The 15,958-nt window shown below is 52.6% G+C and overlaps 1 protein-coding gene across 3 annotated transcripts in view; it reads right to left on the reverse strand.

The window, feature by feature from the left end:
* Positions 1–15,958, reverse strand: part of ARHGAP8 (Rho GTPase activating protein 8) — a 105,274-nt gene that overhangs the window by 42,639 nt on the left and 46,677 nt on the right. For 2 of the 3 annotated variants that reach the window (XM_030815391.1, XM_030815392.1), the window contains exons 4-5: positions 12,876–13,007; positions 6,667–6,753 (exon numbers count right to left, since the gene is read on the reverse strand). In XM_030815391.1, the coding sequence (XP_030671251.1) occupies positions 6,667–6,753; positions 12,876–13,007 (219 nt within the window). Of the gene's footprint in view, positions 1–6,666; positions 6,754–12,215; positions 12,309–12,875; positions 13,008–15,958 lie in introns of all 3 variants that reach the window. The other variant, XM_030815390.1, reaches the window with a different exon arrangement.

Consider the following 15,958-nt stretch of genomic DNA (forward strand, 5'->3'; position numbering starts at 1 on the left):
ATATATCATTTGAGTTTTATATTGTAGGACAGTATTATTTCCTTATTGTATGTGTTTAAGATATACAACTTTCTTTTTCTGAGATGGAGTCTCGCTCTGTCACCCAGGCTGGAGTGCAGTGGTGGAATCTCGGCTCACTGCAACCTCTGCCTCCTGGGTTCAAGTGATTCTCCTGCCTCAGCCTCCCAAGTACCTGGGATTACAGGCGCACACCACCACGCCTAATTTTTGTGTTTTTAGTAGAGATGGGGTTTCACCATGTTAGCCAGGATGGTCTCAAACTCCTGACCTCGTGATCCGCCCACCTCGGCCTCCCAAAGTGCTGGGATTACAGGCATGAGCCACCGCGCCCAGCCAAGATATACAACTATCAATGTGGGTAAAGAATTATATTGTTACTGGAAAAGGAAAGTTATGCATTCAGCCAAACCAAAGATATTTTATGTTATTTTGCGACAATTTGAAAGTCTTCAAATAAGTATTCACGTATTTTCAATGTTATTTTGTGAAGTCAAAATAATTCAAGTTACCATGGCAAAAACAAAAAACACGGAGATCATGACAGGTAAGAGGATCCAAAGGGGCAGCGGCAGCCCAACGCTCAGCCCAGCGCCAGCGCTAGCGCCAGGTGGTTCCTAAAGGAGCCCCGAGGGAGGGAGGCCGAGCTGTGTGCATCGGCTCCCCCTAGTGGACGAGAAAGAATCGGACACGGGGGCTGAGAGAGAGGGACTGGGATTGCCAGGTTTCGCATTCAAGGACGCTGCCAGGTAGGCCAGGGAACCCGGGCTGAAGGCTGGGGCTGCCGAATAGTCACCAAAGTGCAGTGTGCCCCTCACCCCAAGGACAAGGGGAGGGAGGAAAGTGGGGCCTGCCTTAGTCCCTGCACCCCAGCCCTCGCGGGGAAGGGGCTGGTGGGACCCCTGCGGGAGTGTCCTCACCGACTGCCCATTTAGACTCCACAGGACTCGGGGACAGTCTCGTCTCTGCTGGAAGGATGCCTGAGGGTGTCCCCGGGGCTGTGAAGTGCTGTCAATGTCCTGTGTGATGGGCGGGAGGAACCCCCTAAGGGTAAAGGGAGTCTTGCCCCTCTGCAGGAAACATTCTCAGGGACAGAGGTGCCCGCTTCAGAGCTGCAGGGAGGCCTCCTGTGCCCAGCCCCTCACCTTCCCCTCTGCAGCCTCCCCGACCCGTCCTGCAGGCCAGGCTCTGCCAAACATGGACTCTGGGACAGGTGCAGCCAGGGCCCTGCCACTTGCCTCTCACTCTCGGGAAACGGCCCACAGGCCAGCTCAGCCAGGGGCTCCCAACGCAGCATGCAGCGGAGTCACTGGGGTTCTCGTTAGACCTGCAGCCACCAGCACCACCTGTGGGGATCTGAGTCGGGAGGTCTGGGCCAGACCCAGGGCTCTTCTGTTTGTGGGCGTTTGAGAGCCTCAGAGCTCCTCCACTTCCTTCATTTACAAATGAGGACTTGGGAAACAGAGAGGTTATGTGGCTGCCCAAGACCTCACAGGCTGGGCTCTAGAGCCCCAGCCCAATTCCTGTAGTCCTCTCCTGGCAGCTGCTTACGTCCAGGCATGAGGCAGAATGAGGGGTAGAACCACACAGGCACAGGTTGGATCCCAGCCCACGCCCCTCCTCATGGTGTGACCTTGGGCGTAACCTCTCTGAGCATCAACCTCCCCTTCTTTGAAATGGGGAAAATGTGGCTGACTTCACAGTACTGTTTTGCGGTGCTGGCACACAAGGTAAGATATTGGAATCAAATTAATACAAAAGGGTAGTTTTAAAAGATTTTCTTTTTTTTTTTTTTTGAGGCGGAGTTTCGCTCTTGTTGCCCAGGCTGGAGTGCAATGGCGTGATCTTGGCTCACTGCAACCTCTGTTCCTGGGTTCAAGCGATTCTCGTGGCTCACCCTCCTGAGTAGCTGGGATTACAGGCACCTGCCACCACTCCCCGCTAATTTTTTGTATTTTTAATGGAGACAGGGTTTCGCCATATTGGCCAGGCTGGTCTCGAACTCCTGACCTCAGGTAATCTGCCCACCTTGGCCTCCCAAACTGCTGGGATTACAGGGGTGAGCCACCACGCCCAGCCAGCTTAAAAACATTTTCAAACAGGGCCAGGTGCAGTGGCTCATGCCTAGAATCCCAGCACTTTGGAAGGCCGAGGAATTGGAGACAAACCTGGGTAACATGGCAAAACCCTGTCTCTACTAAAAATACAAAATTTAGCTGGGCATGGTGGCGTGCCTGTAGTCCCAACTGCTTGGAAGGCTGAGGTGGGAGGATCACCTGAGTCCAGGAGTTCGAGGCTACAGTGAGCCGTGATGGCAACAATGCATTCCAGCCTGGGCAACAGACTGAGACCCTGTCTCAAAGCAACAAAACAAAACAAAACAACAAACAAAAAACACAGTACTAGCAACTCACATTGAGTATTATGCCTGGCAAGCCCTATTCTAAACAGTCAACATGGCGCACTCCTATAATCCCAACACTTTGAGAGGCTGAGAAAGGAGGATCACTTGAGGCCAGGAGTTCCAGTCCAGACTGGGCAACATAGCGAGACCCTGTCTCAACAAAAAATTGTTTTAAGCTAGCTGGGCACAGTGGTGCACACCTGTAATCCCGGCTATGTGAGAGGCTGAGGTGGGAGGACCACTTGAACCCAGGAGGTTAAGGCTGCAGTGAGCCATGACTGCACCACTGCACTCCAGCCGGGGTGATGGAGCAAGAACCTATGAAAAAAAGAGAGAGAAAGAAAAGGAAGGAAGAAAAATAAAATAAAAACTATATGTATTAAGTCAGTGAATTATTGTGACAATGCAATGACTTAAGTAGCCTTGTCAGCCACATGGGGAGACTGAGGCAGAGAGAGGTTGGCTCTCTTGTTGAGGGTAATGGATGGCAAGGGGCAGAGCAGTTGAGCCCAGGCAGTCTGGTGCCATCACCACCACTGCCGTCCAGGCTGCCACGTGGAAAACAGGAGGAGAAAGTGAACTTTTTTTTTTTTTCTGAGACAGAGTCTCGCTCTTATTGCCCAGGCTGGAGTGCAATGGCACGATCTCGGCTCACTGCAACCTCTGCCTCCCAGATTCAAGTGATTCTCCTGCCTCAGCCTCCCAAGTAGCTGAGATTACAGGCATGCGCCACCACGCCCAGCTGATTTTTGGATTTTTAGTAGAGACAGGGTTTCACCATGTTGGTCAGGCTTGTCATGAATTCCTGACCTCCAGTGATCCATCCATCTCGGCCTCCCAAAGTGCTGGGATTACAGGCGTGAGCCACCGCACCCAGCCAAGCAGGTGAACTTTTTTTCCAAGAACCTTAGAGGTTTCTAGAGCTCTAAGTGCAACAAAGTCTGACTCTGTCGCCCAGGCTGGAGTGCAGTGGTGCGATCTCAGTTCACTGCAATCTCTGCCTCTCGAACTCAAGCAATCCTCCCACCTCAGCCTCCTGAGTAGCTGGGACTAAGGTGCGCCACCATGCCTGGCTGATTTTTATCTGTTTTGTAGAGGCGAGGTTCCGCCATGTTACCCAGGCTGGTCTTGAACTCCTGGGTTCAATGATCCATCTGCCTTGGCCTCCCAAAGCGTTGGGATTACAGGCGTGAGCCACCATGCCTCGCCCTCTAAGGACTTTTTTTCTTTTTTGAGACGGAATTTAGCTCTTATTGCCCAGGCTGGAGTGCAATGGTGCAATCTTGGCTCACTGCAACCTCTGCCTCCCAGGTTCAAGTGATTCTCCTGCCTCAGCTTCCCGAGTAGCTGGGATTACAGGCACGTGCCACCACGCCCGGCTGATTTTTTGTATTTTGAGTAGAGACGGGGTTTTGCCATGTTGAGCAGGCTGGTCTTGAACTCCTTACCTCAGGTGATACACCAGCCTCAGCCTCCCAAAGTGTTGAGATTACAGGCATGAGCCAGTGCACCCAGCCCCTCTAAGGACTTTTCTAAGGTAGAATGAAAGGACTAGCTTTTTTACTATGTCAAATATGTCACATGTCACATAGGGCACCAGAGTGCTGGGCCTGGTTAAACACAAACAAAACCTCACCTTCCAATAGGGGAATGTGTGCGGCATAGGCCAGTAGGTGACAAAAACTGGCAGGAAATTCTAGTGACATGAAAGGAGCTCTTTGGCCCCAAAAATCTCTCCTTATATTAAGCAGGAGCTGACTCAAGTCTGCTGCTCTGGGAATTCTCCCAGTGTGCCTCAGGGCCACACGATTCAGCCCCTGGAATGACAGCTTTGGTAGCTGATAAGAAAAGAAAGCCGGGCATGGTGGCTCATGCCTATAATCCCAGCACTTTGGGAGGCCAAGGCAGGCGGATCACCTGAGGTCAGGAGCGTGAGACCAGCCTGGCCAATATGGTGAAACCCCGTCTCTACTAAAGACACAAAAATTAGCCAGGCGTGGTGGCGGGTGCCTGTAATCCCAGCTACTTGGGAGGCTGTGGCAGGAGAATTGCCTGAACCCAGGAGGCAGAGGTAGCAGTGAGCCGAGATTGCACCATTGCACTCCAGCCTGGAGGACAACAGCGAGACTTCATCTCAAAAAAAAAGAAAAAAAGAAAGAAAAGAAAGGCTCCAAGCTGCCTGGCAGGGCAGATCTTTTTTTTTGAGACGGTGTCTTGCTTGTTGCCCAGGCTGAAATGCAATGGCACAAACATGGGCCACTGCAGCCTTGAAGTCCTGGGCTCAAGCAATCCTCCTGCTTTGGCCTCCAGTGTAGCTGGGACCACAGGGACATGCTACACATCTGGCTAATTTTTAAATTTTTTATAGAGGTGGGGCTCACTTTCTTGCCCAGGTCAAACTCCTGGGCTCAAGTGATCCTCCTGCCTTGGCCTCCCAAAGTGCTGTGATTACTGGCATGAGCCACTGTGTCTGGCTGCAGAGTAGCTCTCAATGTGCCCCAAGGACCAGCGCTTGCCAACATTCCTCTGAGTGCCAGTCACAGTAAGAGACAAAGGGACACAGGGACAAGGGTGGGTCGGGGCAGTGTAGCCCTCCGGGGCGGGAGATTGCTGGTGGGAAGACAGGCAGGTGCCTGAGAGCCTGAGCTGTCCATGCTCCTGGGGGGCTGAGATGCTTCCCAGGGATGGATGGAGAAATGGGAAGGAGACAGAGTATGGACTCTGAGGTCCCAGCTGGCGTTCCAGCTCTGTCTGAGTGCTCCCTGTACACGGAGCTTCACACCACTTGCATGGTGTCTGTGGGGCGTGAGGAAGAGACCTGTGTCAGCAGCCTCAGACCCACTGGGCTTCAATAGGTGGAAAGAGCCGAGGCGGGAGATGGCAAAGGCCTGTGAGATTCGAACCTCTGGGGAAGAATGATGACCCCTCCAGGGATGTGCCTCCCTGTCCCCAAAGGCTTCGTCCCAGGGAGGCCCTCCAGGAGTCCTCCTGCCCTCTCACAGAGGCAACCACCTCACCTGACTATCCTGACCCGTCTGGTGCACACCTGGGCCCTCCTGCTCTGAGCCCCTCCCTCGCCTGCAGAACTCACCCAGGCAGGGCCAGAGCCACCATGCAAGAACGACGTCTGTCAGTCTCTTCCCCGCCCCACCCCCGTCATGTGGCTTCGTGCACACCGTTTGTGCCTGATGCATACAGCCAAAACGGAAGAAAATAGAAGATGCCCATGCGACCCAGGCAGAGCCTCCCAGGCCTCACCAGCCCCTTGAGCTCTTGCTTCCCAATACTGAGGCAGAAATCCTTCGGCAGGAACGAGTCTAAATATGGAAGAAGCTGACTGAAGTCGCCACATTTCCAGGCTGTGGCTGCCTCTCTTTAGGCCGCTTATTCGGGCTGCTATGCAATAAAGGGTTAACTCAGCAGGCTTGGGGTGTCCAAGCCCCGCACGTTCCAAAGAGAAGCCTGGCCATGGGCAACCTGCTCCCGGGTGGAAATCTCTCAGCTCCTGGAAGAGTCGGCCTGGTAATGTCTTTGCCCCCGGAGGCCTTGGGCCAAAACCACAGAGTTTGTGCCAACAATGTGATTGAGGGTGGGGGCCTTGGGCTGTATTCATCTCATCTCAGGAGGGGCTGGAGACCGAGTGACTGAAGTCAGCCGGGTGGATGCTCCGTGCCTACACGACTGACCCGCAACAAAAACCCTGGGCACCAAGGCTCGGTGAGCTTCCCCGGCCAGCCATGCTCCCTCCTGCCCCCTACATTCTTGCTGGGAGAACGGAGCACTGTCTGAACGAATCCGCCCGGAGAGGGCAGCTGGGAACTTGCACTTGGTCCCGCTGGACTCAGCCTTGTGGGCCTTTTACCTTTGCTGACTTAAATCTGTGCCCTGTCTCTGTAACAGACCACAACAGTGAAGATAACAGCTTTCCTGAGATCTGTGAGTCCCTCTGGAAAATCACGGAACCTGAGGGTGGTCACACAGTGTGGGGGCTCAGGCCAAAGGCGGGGGTTTAAACACCAGGTGCAAACCCCACAGGTGTCAAAGGCTGGCACTGCACTCCTGTCCATGACCTGGGCCAGCCTTGTGACCCCCCCCGCAGACCCCAGGGTGGGTGGGGAGCCCCAGATACACAGGCACCCTGGAGACGGGCCCTCCGTGGTGCGTGGATAGGGAAGGCCGTCCCATAGACCCTGAGGGGTGAAACCTCCAACCCCAGCGGGGTCCTCTCCCAGAGTGACGCATACCTGATGAGGGGCTTCAAGATGTTCCACAGGACCTTGATGAAGCTGGTGGGGTGCACCACGTAGAGGGCCTTCAAGTTCTTCTTGTATCTGAGGAGGGAAATGGGGGATGACTTCAGGCTGCCAGGCTCTGAGAAACACCCCACGCCCATAACCCCGAAACAGCTGCCTCCACTGTGTCTCGGAATGTTGCTTCTCTCAACAGGATCAATTTAAGGACATCAAACAAAGAATGAAATAAACTCGGGGAAAATCAGGACCCCTTACCCGCTGCCCCCGCCAGGCATGCCTGCAGCCCTTTACAGTTCACGGAGGCACACGTGCAGGTCGGAGCCCTGTTTATAGGTGCTCACTCACACCAGGGTGGGGTGGGGGTCTGAAGCACAACCTGGGGGCAATTTGGCAACAGCTCTCAGAATTAAAACCGCACAGAGCCTCTAGGCCAACACCTGCCCTGCCAGGAGCGGACCCGGGCTAGAAGGAGCTCACCGTGTTGGTTATGATGGCAGAAAACCCGACAATAACCTGAAGATCAGCCGGCCAGAGTCCGGTTCGATGCAGTACAGCTGCCCACACAATGGAACACCCGGTGAGCTTCCCTCTCTCCCTCCTGCCCGGTCTCCACGCTTCCTTCTTGAATATTTCAGCCCAAAGTCATCAGGTTGGGCAAGAAAGGTAAGCAGCCAACCAGGGTGGGGACGGGGGCAGAGGACATGCCAGGGCTCTAGAGGGTGAGTGGGGGACAGTGTGTCCTGCTGGGGAGACACAGCCCAGGAGGCGAGAAGGGGCATCCACACGGCCCACGTGGGGTCAGCCTGCGGGATGCCAGAGCCAGCTCTTATCCACTCACATGGGCTGACTGTCAAAATTTCAGGAATTTTTGGAAGCCAATTGTGTATGTGTGTAGATGTATGTAAGTCTAAGTGTGTAGGTGTGTGTAGGTCTATGTAACTGTGTAATTGTATGTAAGTGTGTGTAGGTGTATGTAAGTGTATATAGGTGTGTGTGTATGTGGGTGTGTATAGGTGTAAGTGTAAGTGTGTGTAGGTGTACCTAGGTATGTGTAGGTGTATTTAGGTGTGTGGGTGTATGTGTCTGTGTGTAGATATAAGTAATGGTAAGTGTAAGTGTGTGTAGTTGTGTGTAGGTGTGTGTGTGTATGTGTATAGTATATGTAGGTGTGTATATGTGTGTATGCATATGTGTATGTAGGTGTGTGTAAGTGTATGTATATGTAGGTGTCTGTATGTGTGTATATGTATGCAGGCGTATGTACTGTATCTAGGTGTGTATGTGTATATGCAGGTGTGTGTATGTATATGTAGGTGTCTGTGTGTATGTGTATGCAAATGTATGTACTGTATCTAGGTGTATATGTGTGTATGTAGGTGTGTGTGTGTGTGTGTAAGTATATGTACATTCACACACACATACCCTAACTCTGTCCACTGAAAGGGCCTGGGGGCCACAACACCCCAAAAGCAACAAGCACTCCTCTTGTCCAGATCGTGGTCTCTAAATAGCATTCTCCACTACAGGGAGCCAGGGCGACTGTGCTCCTTGGAGAATGGCAGATTCCTGAGCTGGAGCAAGAGGAATACAAGATAAGCCTGGCACATCCTGTGCCAGAAAGTAAGGGAAGCACTCAAAGAGTGACGGGGAGCGTCAGAAGGACCCGGGAGTTCTTAAAACGGCACCCACATGGGCACATTTGGGACAATTTGATCATTAAAATGATAGTAATGGATCGTAACCCATTGAATAAAATAGGACATTTTACACATGTCCATATCGAGATACATAAGCAAGGAGAAGAAAAAGCTCTTCCCTTAGTCAGATGCCGACCGGTCATGAGACCACTGCTGGCTGCTGTCATAGGAACTAAGCCAAGAAGCAGCAATGAAGGTGGAAAGTATTTTGACAAGCAGCAGGATATTTATATAATCTCAAAGCATCTCTCCAAGAAATGTTAATTAACTAATTTTAAAAAGGCTCTGAGGCTGGGCACGGTGGCTCACGCCTGTAATCCCAACACTTTGGAGGGCTGAGGCGGGCGGATCATGAGGTCAAGAGATGGAGACCATCCTGGCCAACATGGTGAAACCCCGTCTCTACTAAAAATACAAAAATTAGCCGGGCGTGGTAGTGCGCACCTGTAGTCCCAGCCACTCAGGAGGCTGAGGCAGGAGAATCACTTGAGCCCAGGAGGCAGAGGTTGCAGTGAGCCGAGATTGCACCACTGCACTCCAGCCTGGTGACAGAGCAAGACTCCATCTCAAAAAAAAAAAAAAAAAGCAGAAAGAAAAGAAAAAAGGCTCTGAGAGGAGGGGCGGGGCATGGGGGCAGTAGCAGTGGCTTCCAGAGTCTCCAGAGCCCAGAGGGCAGCTGCTGCAAGGTCCACCCTGAGACCGAGCTTCCAGTGGCTTCCATTAGTTGCCACTCATGGCAGGAGCCCTTTGGTGAGGCAAGCACTCCCAGAAGGGGGGTCGTGAACACTTGTGTGCGAATTTGTTCACCCCTAAAAGGAATGACCTGGCAGGATGGTCTGGAGGATGAGAAGCCAACGGCAGAGAGAACAGAAAAGAATGCAGGAAATCTGATGGGGTGTGGCAATGGCCTCACTGCATAAATCTTTTTTTTTTTTTTTTTTTGAAACAGAGTTTCACTCTGTTGCCCAGGATGGACTGTGGTGGCGCGATCTCAGCTCACTGCAACCTCCGCCTCCCAGGTTCAAGGGATTCTTATATCTCAGCCTCCCGAGTAGCAGGGATTACAGGCGTGCACCACCACACCCAGCTAATTTTTTCTATTTTTAGTAGAGATGGGGTTTCACCACGTTGGCCAGACTGGTCTCGAAATCCTGACCTCAAATGATTCACCCGCCTCGGACTCCCAAAGTGCTGGGATTACAGGCGATCTCATCTAATTCTATTTGGAGCACCACTTGCATACCTCTAGCGATGGGGAACTCACCACCCCTGCAGACACTCCACTTTTGGGTAGTTTGATGCCTAGCGTGTCCCTCCTTTTTGCTTCTACTGAGCCAAGATCTGTAACCCCCCTAACCCCCACCCCTATCCAACCTCCCGGGGAGTGGGAGAGTCACACAGAACAAGTCCGCCTCTTTCCATCTGATGACTTGAAGGCCACAGCTGTCACCTTCCTCTCTTCCCTGCCTAGTCCCCTCTGGCCCAGGTTAAATGACCACGGATTGGAAGTCACTGCTTCAAGTCTCCCCACCTGCGTGGCTCCGCTTATCAACGCCCTTCAATGTGAGAGCCCTGACAGCCTCCCCAGGCTGCCACAAGGCCGGCCTCCTTCCCCGGGCTCGTACTGTTACCTTTGGCTTTGTCACTGCTCACAGAGCACTGCTGGCAACACAGATTCCAACTCCCCAGCTAGATTTCATCCATCGACCACTGGCACATCTTACCTGGCTGTGAAGGAATTCTGCTGCTTTCTCCCAAGTGGGAGTGACCCACTCCTCATGTGCAAACCAGCAGCCCACTCGAGAAAGGGAAGGGAAAGCACCCTGGGCTAATTTCGGGTTTCTCCGGGCTTATTTCTGGCAACTGAGAAGTGGGGGAGCTGCCTCAAGGAATCTGCAGGTGCATCTTCATTTCTCACGTGCGGAAGTGCAGAGGGCAAAAGCTTCATCTGCTTTAGCTCAAGACAGGGCTACTGTACACATCCTGCTGTGTCAGCCTGAGCCTCCTGAAAGGGCTGCTTTAAACACGTCACTCGCCTCTCCTCAAGCACCTGCCATGGCTCCCTGCTGCCTCTTAAACACAGTCCAGTGTCCTCTGTGCCCCTTCCTCCTTTGCTGCCTCCCTCCACAGCTCCCCACGGGAACCCTACAGACCAGCCCCTCATCAATTGCACCGAAGTCCACCCTGCTCTTTCTTGCATCTGGCCTCACCTCGTACCAGAAAGAAAATCCAGTGATTGCTACTTCGCAACACCCTGCCCACCACTCCACGGGCAGCTCAAAGGCTGCCTCCTCCATGCAGCCTTCCTGATTACGCCGGCTGGAACCTTGGTACTTCCTGCCAGTACCACTTCACTCCTCTATCCTCCCATCTAACGCTTATTAAAAGCCTGCCAGCCGGGCACAGTGGCTCACGCCTGTAATCCCAGCACTTTGGGAGGCCAAGGCAGGCGGATCACGAGGTCAGGAGTTCAACACCAGCCTGGCCAACATAGTGAAACCCTGTCTCTACTAAAAAGACAAAAATTAGCCGGGCATGGTGGCTCACGCCTATAGTCCCAGGCACTCAGGAGGCTGAGGCAGGAGAATCACTTGAACCTGGGAGGTGGAGGCTGTGGTGAGCCGAGATCTCGCCACTGTACTCCAGCCCGGGCAACAGAATGAGATTCTGTCTCAAGAAAAAAAAAAAAAAGCCTGCCATATGCAGACCCTTTCCCACCTGCAAAGGATGCAGAGATAGGTCAGGGGTCACAGCCTAGTGCAGGAGGCAGACCCATTCACAAACCCCTAAGTGCTAGGATTGCTGTCTGCTCAGGGACAGTGAGGCTGCAGGGGAGCGGCTATTGATTCTCCCAGGACAATCCAGGAAGGCTTCCTGGAGGAGGACACGCGCTGGGGCTAGGCCATCTCCAGCTTATACAGGTGCCCAGTAAATGACTGCAAAATGCAGCAACAATTCTTTCCCTAAGACATGGGACAGGGAACCAAGAAGTCCCTCCAAAGCTCCTGTTGATAATGACAGCAGGACCCAAAAGGCAACCGGAGGGAGGACTTCTGGGACATTCAGGCACTGCCTCCCACTGTCCCACTGACTCAGGTATCTGTGAAGCAGATTTCTGTTACAGGTTTGAAAGGACTTTGAAGAAGGAAAACCCAGAGGAATCTAGGATATCCACATCAACGCCCATCGCCACAGTCTATGAGCCAGATATATTGCAAAGTTGATTGCTAGCCCGGACGTCCCTCAGGAAAAGTCTGCCGGCTCCAGGCCATGGCCAAGTGGTGAGTAGCGTTGGGTGGGAGAGGGAGGCGGGGGCCTGGGGTGGGATCCTGCCCTACCACACACAAGCTGAGTGACCACGGGTAAGTCACTTGCTCTCTGGGACCTGTGTCCTCATCTGTAAAATGAGGCTGCCCACCTCACCAACAAGAGGCATCAGAATGCCCCTTGCAGACTGTAAAGGGCTGTGCAAGCAAGAAGAGGCTTTAGTGAAGAAACGGTCATGCAGTTGTGTCTTTGCCAGTAATTCACTGGACCAGGGGTGGGAGAATGGGCAGGCAGGACGAACCTAACCTGCTTCCTGCTTCGGTACAGCCTGCAAGCTAAAAAAGGCTTTTTGTGTTTTTAAGTGGTTGGAAAAAAAAAAACAACAAAAAAAAAAACCAGAAGAATATTTCATGACACGTGAAAATGACATGAAATTCACATTTCGGCGTCCATAATGTTTTACTGGGACACGGTCCGGCAGAGTTGTTGCAATAGAGCGACTGGCCTGCAAAGCTAAAATACTGACTGCCTGGCCCTTTAAAAACAAGAGTGTTGGCTTGGCATGGTGGCTCATGCCTGTAATCCCAGTACTTTGGGAGGCTGAGGTGGGAAGATCGCTTGAGCCTGGAGTTCAAGACCAGCCTGGGCCACACAGTGAGATCTCCGTCTCTATAAAAAAATACAAAAATTAGCTGGGCATGGTGGTGAACGCCTATAGTCCCAGCTACTCAGGAGGCTGAGGCAAGAGGATTGCTTGAGCCCAGGAGGTTGAGGCTGCAGTGAACCATGATTACACCACTGCACTCCAGCCTGGGCAACAGAGCGAGACTGTCTTTTTTTTTTGTATTTTTACTAGAGATGGGGTTTCGCCATGTTGGCCAGCCTAGTCTCGAACTCCTGACCTCAGGTGATCCACCCACCTTGGCCTCCCAAAGTGCTGGGATTACAGGTGTGAGCCATGGTGCCCAGGCGAGACCGTCAAGAAAAAAAAAAAAAAAAAAAAAGAAAGGAAGAAAGGAAGAAAGAAAAAGAACAAGAGTGCCACCCCTGCCCGGGATTCCAGAGCTTGGCCCAGAGGGGAGTTGAACCCCCACTGCCCTACATTTGCCAACCCTCCACCCTCCGCCCTGCCAGGCCCCTCCCCCACTGCATACTCTGTGACCCCTTGTGGCCACAATGCCTCCTCTTGCCACAAGCAGCCCACACCCACGTCCCTGAGGGCTTGGGGGCACGCACTTCCTGTCGAACTCCTTGTATGCACTCTGGAGCCAGCCCAGGGATGGCTTGTTCCGGCTGTTCAGCCCATAGTGGAAATAGACGATGGTATAATCGTTCTCGACGTACTGGTCCAGCGTGTACTTCAAATACCTGGGCACAACACAGAAGATTCAGTTATGAAAATCACCTGCTCATTATTGAAACTAAACGTGCTTTCCCTATAATGGAAACTGTGGTCACCCAGTGGGTGCCAGCACCGGGCCACACGGAGACTCCACGCACCGTGGGCCCCGGTTCTCATTTCCCAGATGACATCTGAAGCCCAGAGGCATTAAGTGACTTACCTAAAGTCACACAGCTAGTAAGTGGATGTGGTAGGCCAGATTGTTGGCCGTGGAAAGACATCCATATCAAATCCGTGGAACCTGAGAATGTGACTTTATCTGGGAAAAAGGTCTTTGCAGATGCAATTAAATTTAGGACCTTGAGAGGAGGGGCTCATCCTGGACTACCCAGGCGGACCTTCAGTGCAATCACATGCATCCTTCTAAGGCAGACATGAAGATGAGAAGTCAGAGGGGGGAAGGTCACGTAAAGACAGAGGTAAAGCAGAGCGGAGCGTGATGTGGCCACCAGCCCTGGAAGGCCCAGGACTGCCGACAGCCTTTATGGGCTGGACAGGCAAGGAAGGGATTCTCCCTCCGCAGGGAGCAGGGCCCTGGCCACACCTCGATTTTCAACTTCTGGCCTCCAGAACTGAGAGAGAATACATTTCTGGTTTTACGCCACCACATTTGTGGTCATGGTTACGGCAGCCCCAGGAAACTCACAAGGAGGATGAGCTGGGATTCGAACCCAGGAATGCTTGACTGCTCAGCCCTTGCTGTTAAACCCAACACCACAGGCCCTTCTACCTCAGATGCCCTGCTGCCGGCTGCATTTCTAAGGCAAGCAATTCCTTCCCTCCAGGTGAGCTCCTAACATTTTGCTTTTCATTACAAAGCCAGAGTCCTGACACTGTGCTCTGCAATCTGTCACCTGCCATCCCCTATGGTGTAGGCTGTACCCGTTTCCCATGGACCACGTTCCATCCCGCCCTGCTGCACCTAGGAAGCATTGTCTTCATGTCACCTGCGGGAAAGGGCTTGCCCTGCCATCTGCAGGAGGAAGGGCTCCAGAAGGATCCCCTAACCCTCCATCAGCACTCTGCAGGGACTGACACTGAGCTGGTCAGGCCATGATCCCTCAGCTCAGGTTGTCCAGGTTGTCACCTGGAACACATCTTGTAATTAATCCCTCAGGTGGCCCCACTCTCTGTGGCTGTGGGTGGCATGCTCTGCAGACAGATGCTCCCAGAAGTGCCTCGGGAGAAAGCCGCAGCAGCCTGTGCCCACCTGCAGAGGCTTGGCTGGTCTCACTGCCCAGAAGCCTGGAGGCCAAGGATGCCAGCTTCTCCTGTGTGCATTTGATTTCTTTTTTCTTTTTTTTTGAGACGGTGTCTCGTTCTGTCACCCAGGCTGGAGTGCAGTGGTGCGATCTCGGTTCACTGCAAGCTCCGCCTCCTGGGTTCACGCCATTCTCCTGCCTCAGCCTCCCGAGTAGCTGGAACTATAGGCGCCCGCCACCACGCCTGGCTAATTTTTTTTATTATTATTTTTAGTAGAGGCGGGGTTTCACCGTGTTAGCCAGGATGGTCTCGATCTTCTGACCTTGTGATCTACCTGTCTCGGCCTCCCAAAGTGCTGGGATTACAGGCGTGAGCCACCACGCCCTGCCTGTGCCTTTGATTTCTAAGCCACGTCAGAGTGCCCTCTGTCAAAAGCCCAAACCACCTGAACTGCAGGCATTCTACACATTTAATTCTCCCAATGACCCTAGGAGGCCAGTACTATTATCTCCATTTTATAGACAAGTCAACTGAGGCTCACAGAGGTGAATCAGTAAGGGGCAGAGCTGGGCTTTGAACCAAGCAGCCTGGCTCCAGCGTCCACACACTCAGCGTCGCTGAGAGCCGTGGGCTGCCATCCACACCTGCTCCCATCCCGCTGTCTGCTTTGATGTAGAGAAATCACGCACATCTGACCTCACACCATGCATGATTTCAGCTCACCCATTGAGGAAGTAACTTCAACACTCATTTTCCAGCGCGCTGTCTCGAACGCCATGTGGGCTAAGCCACTGGGGCATACTTCACCAAGGTCATCCTTTATTGAGTCACTTTCTCAGAAGAACCCGGGTCGAGACTTCCACCTGAACACAGAGGGGTGGAAGAGTCCACGAACCACTGAGAACTCTTCACTCCTCCTCACTTCTCAGGACAGTCACTTTTGCATTTTGCAAATGACTCTTTTTCAAGAGAGGGAAACTGAGGCCAATGTCTCTGCACAGCTCCTCTTCCCACTCTGGACGCCTCCTCGTAAAAGCAGGCACCCCTTTCTCTGGCCCCAGCGCTGGGCTCTCCCCGGTGCCTTCTGTTCAGTGTGCTGAAATCCGCCGGGTGTCAACGCATCCGCGTGCTCCGCACAGGAAGTCATTAACCAAATTACTAGCTGGGTTTTAAAGACACAGACTTGTTTCTTCACCCACTTCAAAAATAGGAGCATGCATCTGGCCTCAGGAAAGCCATCCGGTTGGAATGGATAGGGAGGATAACGGACGGGGTGTTAATTTTTTTCATAAAGGCTGCAGAGAAGTAAGCCTGATGGCTCTCCTTATCAAGGCCGAGAAGCCCACAGAGCACCTTTGCATGAGTTAGAAAAAGATGCCTTTTCCTCTGGGCAGATGCTTGTCCCATGCTGAGTGAGAGCACCAGGTGATGGTAGCTTCTCATCTGGTTAGCCTTGTGCTGTGAACAACCTATACAACTGTTCATGGAAGCCATGCTTACTACTTCCACCTAATAGTAAGGGAATCTTGGATAAGCACATGAAAGAGCACAAGGTACCAATTTGTTGTCAGGGGTGCTTTTTGTCCAATTTAGTTGAAATTCACATAACATAAATTAACCACTTTAAAGTGAACAATTCAGTGGCATTTAGTGCATTCACAAAGTTGTGCAATTACCACCTCTCTAAGGTTCTGAAATATTATCACCCCAAAAG

Source organism: Nomascus leucogenys, chromosome 7b (assembly GCF_006542625.1).
Source record: "Nomascus leucogenys isolate Asia chromosome 7b, Asia_NLE_v1, whole genome shotgun sequence".
NCBI lineage: Eukaryota > Metazoa > Chordata > Mammalia > Primates > Hylobatidae > Nomascus > Nomascus leucogenys.